Source organism: Monodelphis domestica, chromosome 4 (assembly GCF_027887165.1).
Source record: "Monodelphis domestica isolate mMonDom1 chromosome 4, mMonDom1.pri, whole genome shotgun sequence".
In the NCBI taxonomy this organism is placed as follows: domain Eukaryota; kingdom Metazoa; phylum Chordata; class Mammalia; order Didelphimorphia; family Didelphidae; genus Monodelphis; species Monodelphis domestica.
In genome coordinates this window covers 426,739,011-426,755,842 of record NC_077230.1, presented here as the reverse complement: position 1 = coordinate 426,755,842, position 16,832 = coordinate 426,739,011, and the positions used below count along the sequence as shown (strand labels likewise).

At 38.1% G+C, this 16,832-nt stretch overlaps 1 protein-coding gene across 1 annotated transcript in view; it reads left to right on the top strand.

Annotated features, from left to right (window-relative positions):
* Nucleotides 1-11,470, top strand: part of LOC103103868 (carcinoembryonic antigen-related cell adhesion molecule 5-like) — a 57,861-nt gene extending 46,391 nt beyond the window's left edge. Inside the window, exon 10 of the mRNA XM_056826225.1 lies at nt 11,143-11,470. Within this exon, the coding sequence (XP_056682203.1) occupies nt 11,143-11,426 (284 nt within the window). The 3' untranslated portion in view covers nt 11,427-11,470. The remainder of the gene's footprint in view (nt 1-11,142) is intronic.
* The last annotated feature ends 5,362 nt before the right edge of the window (nt 11,471-16,832 follow it).

Below are 16,832 nucleotides of genomic sequence, written 5' to 3'. Positions count from 1 at the left end.
ACTTGGGATCAAATGGAATAATATCTGTAAAGAGCTTGGTAAATCATGACCATTAATGTTCTACTAATTCTTTTTTCCTTAATTTTTCTTTTGTATTTTTATTGTTGTACAAAACACTCCATTTGGGACATTGTAGTAAGAGCACATTTATACGTAACCAAATTCCAAAATAAAACCACAAATATACTAATATGAAAGGACACTCCAATAGTTTTTTCCTCTGGAAGTGGATAACATTCCCTGTCATAAATCTTTCAGGATTGTCCCAGATTATTACATTACTGAGAGTAGCCAAGTTTTCACAGATGATCCTTGTACAATATTGCTGTTACTGTGTATAGTTCTTCCAGATTTGAACCCAGGACCTCCCATCTCTAGTCCTAGTTCTCAATGCACTGAGCTACCCAGCTGCCCCTTGTTTATCGTTTCTTTTTTTATTAATTTAATTTTTTTTTGGTTACAATAATCTCTTTATTTCCCTCCCTCCCCTCTACCTACCCTTCCCACAGCTGATGTGCAATTTCATTGGGTCTTACTTGTGTCCTTGATCAGAACCTATTTCCATGTTGTTGTTTGCACAAGGATGTTAATTTAGAGTCTACATCCCCAACCATATCCCTTCATCCCATGTATTCAAGCAGTTGTTTTTCTTGGGTGTTTTTACTCCCATAGTGTTTCCTCTGAATGTGGATAGTGTTTTTTTCTCGTAGATTCCTCCAAGTTGTTCAGAATCACTGCTGACTGTTCTTTAATGCCCTTTGGACATAGTTCCAAATTGCCCTCTAGAATGGTTGGATCAATTCACAACTCCATCAGCAATGCATTAATGCCCCAACTTTGCCACACCCCCACCAACATTCATTACTTTGCTTTGCTGTCATATGAGCCAATCTGCTAGGTGTGAGTTGATAACTCAGAGTTGTTTTGATTTGCATTTCTCTGATTGTAAGTGATATAGAAAACTTTTTCATGTGCTTAATAATAGTATTGATTTCTTCATATGGAAGATGCTTACTCATGTTCCTTGCCCATTTATCAATTGGAGAATGGCTTGATTTTTTGTACAATTGATTTAGCTCTTTATAAATTTGAGTAATTAGTCCTTTGTCAGGGGTTTTTGTAATGAAGATTTTTTCCCAATTTGTTGCTTCCATTATAATTTTGGATGCATAAGTTTTGTTTGTACAAAAACTTTTTAACTTGATGTAATCAAAATTATTGATTTTACATTTTGTGATTTTTTCTAGCTCTTACTTGGTTTTAAAGTCTTTCCTTTCCCAAAAATCTGACAAATATACTATTCTATGTGCACATAATTTACTTATAATTTCCTTCTTTATATTCAGGTCATTCACCCATTCTGAGTTTACCTTGGTGTAGAGTGTGAGATGTTGATCTAAACCTAATCTCTCCCATACAGTCTTCCAATTTTGCCAGCAGTTTTTATCAAATAGTGGGTTTTGGTCCCCAAAACTGGGACCTTTGGACTTATCATAGACTGTCTTGCTGAGGTCATTTACCCCTAGTCTATTCCATTGATCCTACTTTCTGTCTCTTAGCCAGTACCAACTTGTTTTGATGACCCCTGCTTTATAATATAGTTTTAGATCTACGACTGCAAGTGCTCCTTTCTTTGCATTTTTTTTTCATGATTTCCCTGGATATTTTTGATCTTTTGTTCTTCCAAATGAATTTTATGTTTTTTTTTTCCTAACTCATTAAAATTTTTTTTGGGGTATGGAACTAAATAAGTAAATTAATTTGGGCAGGATTGTCATTTTTATTATGTTAGCTTATCCTACCCATGAGCAACCAATGATTTTCCAATTGTTTAGATCTATTTTTAATTGTGTGGAGAGTGTGTTTTAGTTGTGTTCATAAAGTTCCTGTGTTTATCTCAGCAGATAGATTCCTAAGTATTTTATATTGTCTAAGGTGATTTTAAATGGTATTTCTCTTTCTAATTCTTGCTGCTGAGATGTGTTGGAGATATATAGAGAAATGTTGATGACTTATGTGGGTTTATTTTGTATCCTGCAACTTTGGTAAAGTTGTTGATTATTTCCACTAGCTTTTTGGTTGATTCTCTAGGATACTTAAGGTAGACCATCATATCATCTGCAAAGAGTGATAGCTTGGTCTCCTCATTGCCTATTTTAATACCTTCAATTTCTTTTTCTTCTCTAATTGCTACTGTTAGTGTTTCTAGTATAATGTTAAATAATAGAAGTGATAATGGGCATCCATGTTTCACTCCTGATCTTATTGGGAATGCTTCTAGTTTATCTCCATTGCAGATGATGTTGCTGATGATTTTAGATCTATACTGTTTTTTATTTTTAGGAAAGGCCCTTCTATCCTATACTTTCTAGTGTTTTCAATAGAAATGGGTGCTGTATTTTATCAAAGGCTTTTTCTGCATCTTTTGAGATAACCATGTGATTTTTATTGGTTTGCTTGTTAACATGGTCAGTTATGTGGATGGTTTTTGTTACCATGAAAATGTGGGTTCAAGACTGTGAATTGCCAAAACTGTAGAAATAATTTTAGTGTCTTGATTTTATATCAAAAATAAGTTGTTGCCATGGGAAAAACCCCAAATATGAAATACCCAAGTCAATTGGGTTTTATAGAGATTTTAATTAAAATGAATGAAGGAATTAAGGGAAAGGAGAGACAGAGTAAGAGGAAATAGTAGGAAAAGGCCTAGGGCCTAGGCCAAATGGCCTAGGCCTTTCTCTTTAAGAGAGAAAACTAAGTCAGTCTTTTATCCACTCACCACAAGATTTTGTTCCAAGCAAGATTCCAACTAAGTTCAGAGACCCAGCTACTCCAACAAGTCTGAGATCCAACTAACTCCTAAGTTGAGAGAACCATCTCCTTTTAAAGAAAAATTTCTCTTATGTCAGCTCCCCTAAATTTTCACATCTACTAATCACAGTAGATGATTTCCACAGGACTTACCATTCTTAATTCACATATTCTTTTGTTATCACCTTCTCTGAGTAGACTAAAACTTCACACCTCTTTTGTTATGCTTCCTTTTGTAAGTTGCTTGACCTTTTACTGATTAATTTAACCTTTATAGGAACTTAGTACCTTTTTGTATTAGATCAAAAAATAGTCCTAGCTTAAGGTTTTGGACTCACTGTAAGTATGAATTAGGGACTTTTTCATTGTTCCAGTAAGGAGTTTTACAACTTTATCTTCCCCTAAAGTATGCCTAAGTATGGGTGGAGTAATGTTAAAATTCCCAGTACATTCCTGATCAAGTACCTCCGTTTTTAAATGGGGAATAGCCTTAACCAAATGTTCCAAGGTAGAGTCTGAGCAGTTTTAAGATTCATATTTTCCTAATATTGAACCATTCTTGCATTCCTGGTATGAATCCTACCTGGTCATAGTGAATAACCCTTGTGATGACTGGATGGAGTATTTTTGCTAGGATCCTATTTAAGAGTTTTGCATCTATATTCATTAGCGAGATTCATCTATATGTTTCTTTCTCTGTTTTTGACCTGCCTGGTTTTGGGATCAGTACCATATTTGTGTCGTAAAATGAATTTGGTAGAACTCCTTCTTTGCTTATTCTGCCAAATAGTTTGTATAATATTGGGATACGTTGTTTTTTGAATGTTTGATAGAATTCATTTGTGAATCCTTCTGGACCTGGGGATTTTACTTAGGAAATTATTTGATGGCTTGTTCAATATTTTTCTGATGTGGGGTTGTCTAGGTAACCAATTTCTTCCTCTGTTAGTCTAGGTAATTTATATTTTTCTAAGTATTCATCCATATCACCTAGATTGCCACATTTGCTGCCATATAATTGGGCATAATGATTCTTTTAATGATTGCCTTAATTTCCTCTTCATTAGAGGTGAGGTCTCCCTTTTCATCTTGGATGCTGACAATTTGGTTTTCTTCTTTCCTTTTTTAAATTAGATGGTCTAGTACTTTGTGTATTTTGTTTTTTCAAAGTATCAGCTTCTAGTCTTATTTATTAAATCATCAGTTCTTTGACTTTCAATTTTACTAATTTCTCCTTTGATTTTTAGGATCTCTAATTTAGTCTTCATCTGAGGATTTTTAATTTGTTCACTTTCTAGTTTTTTTAATTTGCATGCCCAATTCATTGACCTCTGCCCTCCCTAATTTGTTAATATATGAACTCAAGGATATAAATTTCCCCCTGAGTACTGCTTTGGCTGCATCCCATAGGTTTTGAAAGGATGTCTCATCATTGTCATTTTCATCAATGAAATTAATTGTTTCTATGATTTGTTCTTTGACTAACCAGTTTTGGAGACTCGTATTGTTTAATTTCCAATTAATTTTTGATTTACCTCTCCATGTACCCTTACTAATTATTATTTTCATTGCATTGTGATTTGAGAAGGTTGCATTTATTATTTCTGCTCTTTTGTACTTGTTTGCAATGTTTTTGTGCCCTAATACATAGTCAATTTTTGTGAATGTATCATGTGCTGCTGAAAAGAATGTGTATTCCTTTTTGCCCCCATTTATTTTTCTCCATATATCAACTAACTATAATTTTTCTAGGATTTCATTCACTTTTCTTACCTCTTTCTCATTTATTTTTTGTTTTGATTTATCTAGTTCAGATAGAGGAAGGTTCAGGTCTCCCACTAGTATAGTTTTCCTATCTATTTCATCCTTGAGCTCCACTAGTTTCTGCTTTAGAAATTTGGATACTATGCCATTTGGTGCATATATGTTGAGTACTGATATTTCCTCGTTGTCTATACTGCCTTTCATCTGGATGTAATTACCTTCCCTATCTCTTTTAACTAGATTTATTTTTGCTTTGGCTTTGTCAGATATCATGATTGCGACTCCTGCCTTCTTTTTATCAGTTGATGCCCAATAGATTTGGCTCCATCCTCTTACTTTCACCCTATGCCTATCTATCTTCCTCATGTGTGTTTCTTGTAGACAGCATATGGTAGGGTTTTGGATTCTAATCCACTCTACTATTTGCTTGTGTTTTATGGATTTGTTCATTCCATTCACATTCAGAGTTATGATTACCAGATATGTATTTCCCAACATTTTGCTTTCTACTTGTAGTTCTGCATTTTCTTCATTCACTATTTCCTTCTATAATCTACTTTTAATCAGCCCTCCTACTTTCCACCCTTATTTCACTACCCTTTCTACCCCATCCCTTCTTATTTCCCTCCTTATTTTGGAAGTCTTTTAAAACTACCTCCCAACCCTCTCCATCCCTTATACTGCTTCCCTCCCCACCAGTCCATTTTGTAATATAAGAGATAATCTGTGTAAATATTTCTGGTTGTGGTAACTGGATATTCTGGCTTGTGACTAGAGAGCTGCTACAAGGGGACACCTGAGGTTGCCTAGTTATAATGGAGATAGATGAGAGATAAGGCTAGAGAGATAGATACTGCTAGAGGGGATTACTCTGGAGCTGCCTAAAGATCACTAAAGGCTAATAAATCAAACTATTTTCTACTCTCCACCCTTCACCTCCAAGTCTTCCACCTGAAGCCCTCCTGCTACCCTTTCCCCTCCCCTGGTCTTAGTCAGCCACCTTCTAAGTAACCCAGGGGAACTATGCGATTTCAGAGAAATATTCTTTACTCTTCTTTTCTCAGGTAAAGGGTTTATTGGTAACAAACAGAATGTGGATTGAGGTGAGAGGGATGAAGTTTGTCCCTAACCTACAAGGAGAATTAAGAAGGGTTTAGGAAATGTCAGTCTAGTCACAATTGTGACACTCTGGCTACAGCCAGAGAGATGGAAGATAACTGTTAAATCTTCCTTCTCCAGTCAGATAATCTCTGCTTGAGTAATTCAAGTCCAGACTCTTTCAAAAAACCACAAAGGTCTTTCTCTCTGCCTGTCAGGAAAAGCCAGGTTCTCTTGATCAGGAATCCAGAGAAGAGATTTCTCTCTTGGTCAGTCACTCCCAGAGAGAACCCCAAAGTCCCAGTTTCTCTCCTCTGTCCAGGCTCCCAACTGCCTCCTCCTGGGAACATTCCTTTTGGAATCTTCACCTTGATTTTGCAGATCTTGTCCCCAGTTTGATCTGCATGCTTGGCTTGTCCTGCAAATCCTCTCTTTCTTCATGCCTCTTCCACAATCCCCCCTTTTATTCTCCAAAAAAATCAACTTGCATTTTTCAATGATACTTACACTTATTAATTCTATCTATCTATTCTTCACCCTGTGCTATCTTAAGTATTCCCTTAGCCACCCCCAGATAAAAAAATCCTAACTTAACTATTCTATCTACATAGATGTTAAGCTAAGAATCGTATAGGAAAATGGTTTAGGTAAGGGATTTACATGAATATAGTTTCACATAACAAATCCTGTAACATTTGTCAAATCAATCCAACAATTTCACTAACATTAAGAATATGCAAATGTCCTAATTCCTAATGTCTATACAGTCACTACGAAAAGTTTACTATCATTAACAAATGCTAACCTACAATCATAATGCAATGTAAATTCTATACTTCAGAACTTCTATGTCTACTTTCCTAAGACTTAAACAAATTCACTAGGCTGTCACTAATGTTAGTAGTTAGAATATTAATAAATTACTCAAATAAAAGTTAGCTCATTAGTCAATAGTAATTTACATGTGTACATAGGATCCATACACATTGACATATGTACATCATACTATATTTCTGTGCAAACTCATACAGAAAAGAAATCTTTGAATTTTCCACAGAAATTTGTATCAATGTGTCTTTTGTTATGCCACTATGCATGTTTTGTACTTACCCATTCTATGAGATATCTTACTAAAGTGTATTCTATGTAGGATGTGTGCATATATGTGCATATATGTGAGGTAACATGTATTATGCATTCTTACATACCCTCATGATCAAAAGTTCCAAAATTCCAAAGTTCCAAAGTCCTACCATGTCCTTTAACGATGTTTGCATAAAATCTTTCTTACTCTCTGGTCCTCTGTCTGGTCTGCATGCCAGTTGCCATCTTCCAGTCTTGATTGAAGATGTGGTCTTCAAATCAGGATCCACTGGAATAATCAATCAGGAACCCAGAACACACGAACAAACCACAAACATGTATGCATGTGACATTTTTATGTGTGTGCAAATAAGAGTGAAAAGTATATTTGCATGGAAGTAAGTTGAAATCTTCATGAATGTTTGTCAGAATTTATCAATCTTTATGTCTGCAGGTAAGATTTACATGTATTCTCTTCGTGCATGGAGGTAAGCTTTGCATATGTATATCTTCGTGAAAAGCAAGTAAGGTCTACATATGTTTTTTCACAGATGGGTGTGACCATTATGCATAGGTTCTCAGGATTTTGTTAAAAATAGTGATTTCAAGTTTGCTAATTCTTGTTGTTTCACTTTTCACTAGAAGATTTATTGAATGTTTACTGTACTTAGTTCTTGGCAGAGACTTTGTATAGAAATATATCGAGGCTTTTTCTAAGGCTTCTAATGCTATTCTTTTGGCTGCAACACTGGCTGCATTTGCTCCAGGGGTGCTTTCACTTAATCATGTTAACATATGTAGGACTCTCTTGTCTGTATTCTGGTGGCAAGTAGTCATGTCCTTTCATGTGTTGTCAGTAGGGACGGTCATTGCTTATTGATTATATTCCCAGAGCTAATCAACATTATGGGTGTGATGCAATTTCACATGTGAAGTATGGAACTATGGATCTCTTTGATCAACCTTTATAGATGTTGGGATTGTCATTATGACCTTAGTTGGTCTGATCCATCTTGATTCTGTAGGAGATTCTCTATTAAGGTTCTTGACATATACCTTATCACCTGGTTTTATCTCATGCAATGAAAAATCTAGTGGTATTCTTTGCCCAAGCAAACCCAGTTTCCTTAGTTCTTCAATCCTACGTTGTATCTGTTTTAAGTATTCATGAAGAACACATTCCCCTCTTAAGATGGACAAGTAAGGTGGTCTTACTGTCCTACCATGCCAAAGTGGCTGACCATGTAGCATTTCAAAAGGTGATATAATGCAGGTCAGTCCTAAGCCTGGTTCTAATATTGAACAAATCAAGAGGCAAAACATCTGTCCATTTTAAATGTGTTTCTGAACAGAGTTTGCCTATTTATGTTTTCAGTTCTTTGTTCATACGCTTGACCTGCCTGGAACCTTGGGGTCGATATACTGAATGGTAATTGCACTTAATCCCTAAATTCTTGTAGATTACTTTTAGAATCTGGGAAGTAAAGTGAGACCCCTTGTCCGAATCTATGGTATCAGGAATGCCATGTCTAGGTATAATCTCCTTGAATAGAAATCTCACTACCGTAGCAGTGTCACTTTTCTTGGATGGACATGCCTCAACCCATCTAGTCATATTTATCCATAATCACCAATGCATATTTGTATCCCTTGTCTCTAGGCATGTTGATATAATCAATTTGAATACACTGAAAAAGCATATAGCTGAGTGGTCTGCTTCCCAATGCAGCACTCTTAAAATGTCCTTGATTATATCTCTTGCATGTTTCACATGCCTGACAAGTTCTAATGGTATTTTTTGTAATTCCTGGTGCTGTCCAATATCTCTTTATGGTATCCAGAATCCCTTGCACTCCATAATGTCCTTCTGCATGACTTACAGTGCATAGATGTTGATATAACTTTTTAGGGAGAATAGGTTTACCCCCTTGAGCAATCCAGACACCCTTGATTAGTTTAGTACCTAGCTGCTCTTTCCATGACTGCATCTCTTCTCCATCCTAGGCTTCAGTGAGATCCTGCCTTTTGGTCAGAGAGAAATTCAGCACATGGTGAGGATCGAACCTAGCAGCGTACTTTGATGTTGTGCCTGCTCAGTCATTCCCTAGGGGTATTCTGTCCTTCCCATGAGTGTGTGCCTTAAAATGGATTATGGCCACCTCTTTAGGAAAGTCTACAGCACTTATGATATGATCTATCAGATTGCGATATGCAATTGGTTTCCCAGCTGAAGTTTTATGCCCTCTGTTTTACCATATGTATGATGACCAATGCACCGTGGAGAAAGCATATTGTGAATCCTGAAAAATATTAACTCTTTTCCCTCTAGCTAATTCTAGGGCCATGATCCTCCCTAAGCGCCAACATGGCTTGGCAGTGATGCATGCCAAAGAGTTTTGTCATTGTCAACAACTGCTGCCCCTGTGAATTTTCTCCCATCATGAACATAAGAGGATTCATCCATGTATAACTCTATTTCTGGATCCATAAGAGGTGTATCTTTAAGGCATTCATTTGGCCTATGCATGAGTTCCACTATCTGATCCCAATCATGCAATACTTCTCCATCCATTGGCAAATCAGGGATCAGAGTTTCTGGGTTCGATGGTGCATATCTATGAATTGTGATGTTATAATTGCCTAACAAAATGACTTCATACTGGGATATTCTTGCATCGGTGAATGAATGCATATTCTGCGACCATAACAGTTTTTCAATTTGATGTGCGGAATACACATGCAATTTACATCCTAGTATTATATCATATGACTTCTTGACCATTAGAGCTGTAGCTACTAAGCTCCTGAGGCAATGAACCATTCCTTGTGCAACCGTGTCAAGGATAGGTCTGTAAAATGCAATAGCCCTCAGATTTAACCCAAAATACTGTGCTAATATTCCAGAAGCAACACCTTTTGCTTCATGGACATACAAGTGGAATTCTTTCATATAATCAAGTATTCCCAAAATTGGAACTGATAAAATAGCTCCTCTCAACTGTGACAAAGCATGTAAATGTTCTTTATTTAATTGCAATGGTTCTTTAATATCTTTCTTTGTCATATCAATCAAGCACTTGGAAATATGAGAATATCCTACTATGTACTGCCTTGAGAAACCAGCAACCGCCAGAAAAGCTCTTAAGTTCTTTCTTAGTTCTAGGGGTGCCTAGCTTCTGTATGTCTGCCCTCCTTTTATTAGATATTTTCCTGGTGTCCCCCTCCAGGACTAATCCTAAATATTCAACTGTTGGTAGGACCCATTGAATCTTCTTTTTAGAAACTTTATGTCCCCTCTTATAAGGTTCTATCAATAATTTCTTTGAATCTTCCAAACATGTTTTAGGGTCAGGAGATGCTAGCAACAAATCATCCACATAGTGTATCAATCTGCTATGTTTGAAATTTATAGTAGCTAGATCTCTCTGCAACAGTTGACAAAATATTGAAGCAGACTCGCAACATCCTTGCACTAATCTTGCATAGCACAGCTGGGTTTGTCTCCATTGGAAAGCAAAAATATTTTGAGAATCAAGGTGCAATAGTATAGTGAAGCAAGTGTTGCTCAGGTCCAACACTGTGTACCACCTAGACTCTGCAGGTATTTGAGTTGTGATATTGTCTGGAGATGGTGTTATAGTGTGTTTTTTTTTTCACATAAAATTATTCACAGCCCTTAAATCCATCACAAATCTCCAGGCAGGAGTTCCATCTTCATTTAGCTTATTCTTTTTAATAGCTAATATTGGGTAAATGTATTCAGATACCATAGGTCTCAATATACCTTGCTCAAGCAAACTATTTATGATAGGTGTTATCTCTTCTCTTGCTTCTCTACTCAATTTGTATTGTGGTATCTTAGATGGTATTCCTTCCCTGACCTCAATCCTAACAGGAGTAATAGATTTAATCTAACTCATATCATTTTGATATTTTGCAAACACCCCTTGTGGTATATCTGTGGGTATGTCACACATAAAAGTTACAATTTGAATCTTTTCAGGTTCTTCTTCAAGTTGTTCTAATAGTGATAGTGCTTCAGTGAATTCCTGGATAGATGCAATTAAATCTCCCCAGATTTTTCTGTCTGGGGTCTGTCATCCCCAGTCCTACTTGCCTCAGCCCAGAAAGACTGAGCACCCGGGGCTTGGGCTCCATGTGAATGTCTTTGTCAGCCACAGGAACTGAAGCTGAACTTTTCCTAAGGCCTAGAGGAGTTGTGATCTGCACCAGAGAAAGGGGTGTCCTTGCCATTGAATCGCAGGTTTTTGGTCTCTGGCCTCCTGCCTTGCCAAGGTCTTAAACAGGCCACTTCCAAACCACTTATTTGGTTATAAGGTAAGAAAAAGAACCAACACAGTCATTTTCTTTCTATTCTCTGCACAGCGCCACTGTCCAAACCTACCATTCTCACCTCCAACAATACTGCAGTGGAGACCAAAGACTTCTCATTGACCTGCAATGCTACAGGTCAAATTCACGCTTACAAGTGGTTCATAGACGGAGTTGCCCCAGCTGGTCGCAGGATACAGCTGTCACCAGATAGGAGGACACTCACTCTCCGCAGTCTCACAAGAAGAGTTAACAAAGGGCCCTATGTGTGTGAAATCGAGAACCCATTTTATCGCAATAGGAGTGATCCATTCACACTGGATGTTGCCTGTGAGTAAATTTGTTCTTCCTATATGGTGCCTGCTTATAGCTTGGTGGTGTGTTCCTAGAGGCCAGGCTAATTCCATCCCTCCTCAGAGAGCTAAAGAGCTAGGCTCTGAGGCTCCCAACCCCTTTCATCTTTAGGGAGCCCAAATTGGCCTTGTCATGTGTTCTGGTGGAGGGTGGCCATCCAGGGTGCTGAACTGGAGAAAGCCCTAAGATCTTCCAAGTTCAGATCCACACTGGAATCAGGGAGACACAGTGGTTCTTGGTGATGGGTTATAGACTAGGAGATGCCCACTTATTTCTGCCATAATCTCAATATGGAATCCTTTTCTTTCTTCCAGATGGCCCAGATAACGCCACAATTGTACATTCAGCCAATGAGTACCCTACTGGGGCAAATATTACCTTGAGCTGTGTTGCTGATTCTAACCCAGCAGCACAATTCACTTGGTTACACAATGGACAACCAGTCAGCAACTCAGCCACATTTTCTATTATTGCATCCCTGAGTGATGCTGGCACTTATACCTGTACTGCATCTAACTCATTCACTGGTTTGACGCGTACTGCAACCAAGAATATTATAATCTATGGTGAGTATCTGGATTGGGCCCCCAACTTTGTGTGGGGCTCTCTCTTTCCCTGGCATGACAGAAATGGACAAAAGTGACTCTCTCCCCCCCCTGGTCCCATGGCACAGTGCATTGTGGTAGAAAGAGCCCTGAGCTCAGAATCATAAAACTTGGATAGAATCCTTTCTTTTCTGTCTACTCTCTGTGTAGTAAATGACTCCTCCTTTTGAGGCCTCAGTTTCTTTATCTGGAAAAATGAATTACATTTTCTCTGTATATAATAGCATTCTATGAGTAAAGGTCCTTTTTATATGGTAGGTATAAAAAGCATGTGAGTTGTCTTCATCATCCTTGTTATTGTTATTGTATTATTCTCTTCTGTCCTAGTGATATACAACCTTCTTCATCTCCCAAATTCGAGGACCGAAGGTTCAATGACTGCCCAATACTCTTTCCTTCAATCCCTTTCCCTTGGTGCTGTGGAACCACGGAATATTTCTAGTCTTGGTTGGAGTATAAGCTATGGTCATGCAATGGGGCTGGCCTTGATTCCCCTTGGTAGGGAAATTCTGGAGATGGAAAGGAAGATATAAACTTTGTCTCCTTTCACACAAAGAGATTCACCATTGGACATATATTTTCCTCTTTGTGGCATTAAATGCCACATGGAAGCATGTCTCTTGTGAAGCCTGGTTCTGATCTATTGGCTTTAGCATTCAGTAGCTGGATCCACTGTAGAATTCCTGCTGCCCAATTAATTCACTGGTCTGACTTTCCTATGTACAGATGACAGACCCTCCATTCCCATAATCACATTAATGTACAGCAGGACCATAGAGAGATCATCTCTGGCCTTAGTTTCCTTTTATTTCATGTAGTTTTATTGTTACAAACCTTAGGGGTATCCCAACTTCCTGCCCCTGCCTCTAGGAATGTTCTGAATGGAGAGCAGGGGGGAGAGATAGAATTGTGAAGTGGGGAAGTGACCTTGGGGAAGTCAGACACCAACAGGATATACTTTAGAGGTGGAATGATTTTTTATTGGCCTCAATCTGTACATGAGGATGATGAAAGCACACATTTTAAATGATCATATAATTATCTGTTTGTCATTTTCTTTTGTTAACTATTTTCCAATTACCTTTTCCCCTGGTTCATGGAGCACCTGAGAATGTTGCAGGCTATGTATTTGACTCCCGTGGTTGAAAAGAGCTTTTTCTTAATTTATTTTTTTCCAATTAACTAAAATCTATTTTCTGTCACCCTTCTACCTTCTACCAGTAATGAAAACTAAAATCTTTGGGACAGAGATGAGTTGTGTCTGCCTATAGCCACAAATTAATATATTCCTAGGTGGACACCTGAGAAGGAGAGTTAGAAACTGAGAGAAAATGGGTGAAGGGGATATAGAGAAAGAGGAAATAGAACAAAGGAAGAGAGACTCACAGACCTGGCTTCAAGAGCTTGGGATCCAGCCTGTGTGCTCCTCTGATGGTGGTAGAGAGAAAGAGAGAGTGAACTATATATGTCCTCAATCTTTTATTGGAGGATCAAGGAATGGGGAATGGAGGTAGCTAATGATCATTTTACAAGGCACAAGACTTAACATTGGTTCAACTGACTACCACAAGATCAAATAGGAGGGGTTTATTCAAACATGTGACCTGGTATGGAATCTGGTCAGACAAGGTGTGAACTAGGACCCTATGGCAGCTTACCCGGGAATTCTTCTTATTTTTGGACTGTAGATTTGGAGAGTAGTCAGAATTAATACAGTACCTATTAAATGCAAAGATCAAGACTAATAAGCCTATGAATCCGGTACATGAGCACATAAGTTGCAATATTTACATATTAATAATTGTTTCAAGATTAAAATACATGTATGATGCCGCATGGACAATCAAGGAAAACTAATTTCAGAGCTCAAAAAATATGTGTTGCAACTTACACCCTCAGTCCATCCCATTTCTGAAGAGAGGCAGCTGATTTCATAGGAAGTCTATAGCTTTTTGTAGAAAGTGAGTAACTTATTTCATCATGGGTCTTCTGCAGTCCTGGTTGGTCAGTGCAGTGATGAGAGGTCCCATGGGTTTCCAAGTTGTTTGCCTTCAGAACAATGTTGGTATTGTATATATTATCTCTTGGTTCTACTCACTTCATTCTGTATCAGTTCAGATAAATCTTCTGAAGTTTCTTTTCTTGAACTCATTCTGTTCAATGTTTCTATGAGTGACTTGGATCAAATGAAATAATATCTGTAAAGAGTTTTGTAAATCATGACCATTAATGTTCTACTAATTCTACAGACAAGCAGAAGGCATAATTTTGAAACTGGAAAGAAAAAAAGAAATAATGAGAAAATTGGCAGGATAGGGATTGTTGAAACAGGTAGGATGCAGAAGTAGTTTAGGATGCTGGCACAGTAGACATAATGTGATAAGATGAATGTCATTGGGGATTGATATCAGGTCCTATCCTTGAGTAGAAAAAGTCCAAAACACAAAAAAGCTTCGGCCTCGATGGGACAGTGACTGGTACCTATGCCATAGAAAAGAGTTGAAGTAATGGGGTATGGTTGATTTAAAAAAGGGGAAATTGGAGACAGACTATTAATGCCAATTTGGATTGCATAAAGAGATGTTGGGGATTATTGAGAGATCCACAAACTTATTATAAGTGGGAAAGGTAACAGGGTAGTTGAAAAAGCATAATGCATACTTTTTTTAACCCTTCCCTTTTAGCCTTAGAATCCATACTGTGCAATGGAGGTTAAATGAGTGGCCTAGGGTTATATATCTTTGAATTATTTGAGGTCAGATTTCATCCCAGAACCTCTGATCTCTAGGCCTGGCTCTTAATGCTCTGAGCTACACAACTACCTCAACCACCAATGCAGTCTTGAGAGAAGCATGTCCATTTCCAAGAATAAGGAGAAAGCTGCCCTTCTGTACTATCAGATGGCACTTGGATTATTGTATTTCGTTCTAGATGACTATTTACAAGTGGCAACAGTGAACTGGGGAATGTTCAGCCAGATTGGTGAGGAGTCTGGAGTCTCTGAAGATCAATTGAGGGAACTACATATTAGAAAAATGCCTGGGACTTCTACTGAGTCACAATAGGGGGCTGCTAAAGAGTTGTAAGAAAGAAAGACTGCAACATTATCAAAGCAGGGATAATTAACATTTATTTTATGTAGCACACAAGGTTATCCTCAAGAAAAAGGTTGGGGATGTAATATGGAGGCCTCGAAGGAGCAGAAGTTCAGACCTCTGAATACCCTTCCTAATGGATCACACACTGAATGCTCCCAGGGGATTGAAAATCAAACTTAACAACAAGTCTGAGCCAAGGAACCATCCTGCTGGACTTAATTCAAAAGGTACTCCCCCCTCCCCCCATAAAGCCAGAATCTGAGAACACTCAGGGTTAAGGGGAAGACTGAAGGAAGGTCCCAGGACCCATCCCCCCACCCACCCAGAGTGCTGAGATTCCAATGGCAGCGGGAACTTCTGGGTGGTCAAAGGTGCTGGTCTGAAAGGCATAACTTGCAAGCAGAGCTGTGCCAAGTTCAGAGTGTCGAACACAGGTGTCGGGGAAGGAGCTAGAGAGGGAGCATAGACCTGGCAGCCTTGTCAGAGTGGTGGAGATCCTCCATATTTGCTCCAGCCTTCCAGGAAGTTTTGGACTCAGAGCACACCCAGCCCAACTAAGCTGAACTTAATCTCATCAAAAGACTCCAGAGTTCAGGGAAACCCAAGCTCCATATCCATCCTCATTGACTTCTGGACTTTAATGCAATCAAAAGCCTCCAGAGGTCAGGGAAGCTCAAACCCCACCAGAGGCTACACTGAGAGATCTCCTATTAAAGCTCCAAGAGGGGAGACTGACAGAAGCCCCCAAAATTAAAAAAAATGAGAGGAGTAAGAGCACAGACAAATATGGGGAGTAAAGAAGGGGTGAATTTCAGCAAAATACGGATAAAGAAGAAAGAAACTACAATAGACAGCTTCTACTCAGCAAATGGAACAGAGGGGGAGAGATCAGCAAACGATAAATCAGAAATCCCAGTGAATTGGATACAGGCTGTGGAAGAATTCAAAACAAAATCAAAAGAAGCTGAAGACAACTGGGAAAATAACTTAAAAATTAAGATAAGTCATCTGGAAACAGAGGCACTTGAACTAAAATGAGAAAATAGTGTCTTGAAAGCCAAAATCAACCAGCTGGAAAATGAGGCAAAGGAGATGAAAGATGAGGCAAAGAAGATGAAAGATGGGACAAAGGAGAAGAAATACAAGGTAAAGAGGATGAAAGAAGACCTTCAAAGAAAATCAGAATAGAAGGAAAAGTAGGACCAAAAAGCCAGGGATGAAATTCAGTCTTTAAGAATCAGAATACAACAACTGGATTTAAGTGACCTCACAAGGCAACAGGACACTATAAAACTAAACAAAAAGAATGAAAAAATTGAGGAAAATATGAAGCCTCTCATTCACAAAACTGACAATTTAGAAAATCGTTTGAGAAGAGATAATTTAAGAATCATTGGTCTACCAGAAGACCATGAGAAAAGAAAAAGCCTGGACATAATACTACAGGAAATTATTCAGGAAAACTGTCACAATATCCTAGAACAAGAGGGGAAAGTGGAGATTGAAAGAATCCACAGATCACCTCCTGTATTTAAACCCAAACTGATAACACCCAGGAATGTTATAGCCAAATTTAAAAACTATCAATCAGACTAAAGAAAAGATATTACAAGCTGCCAAGATGACGCCATTCAGGTACAATGGAAACACAGTGAGGATAACACAAGATCTGGTTACATCCACACTG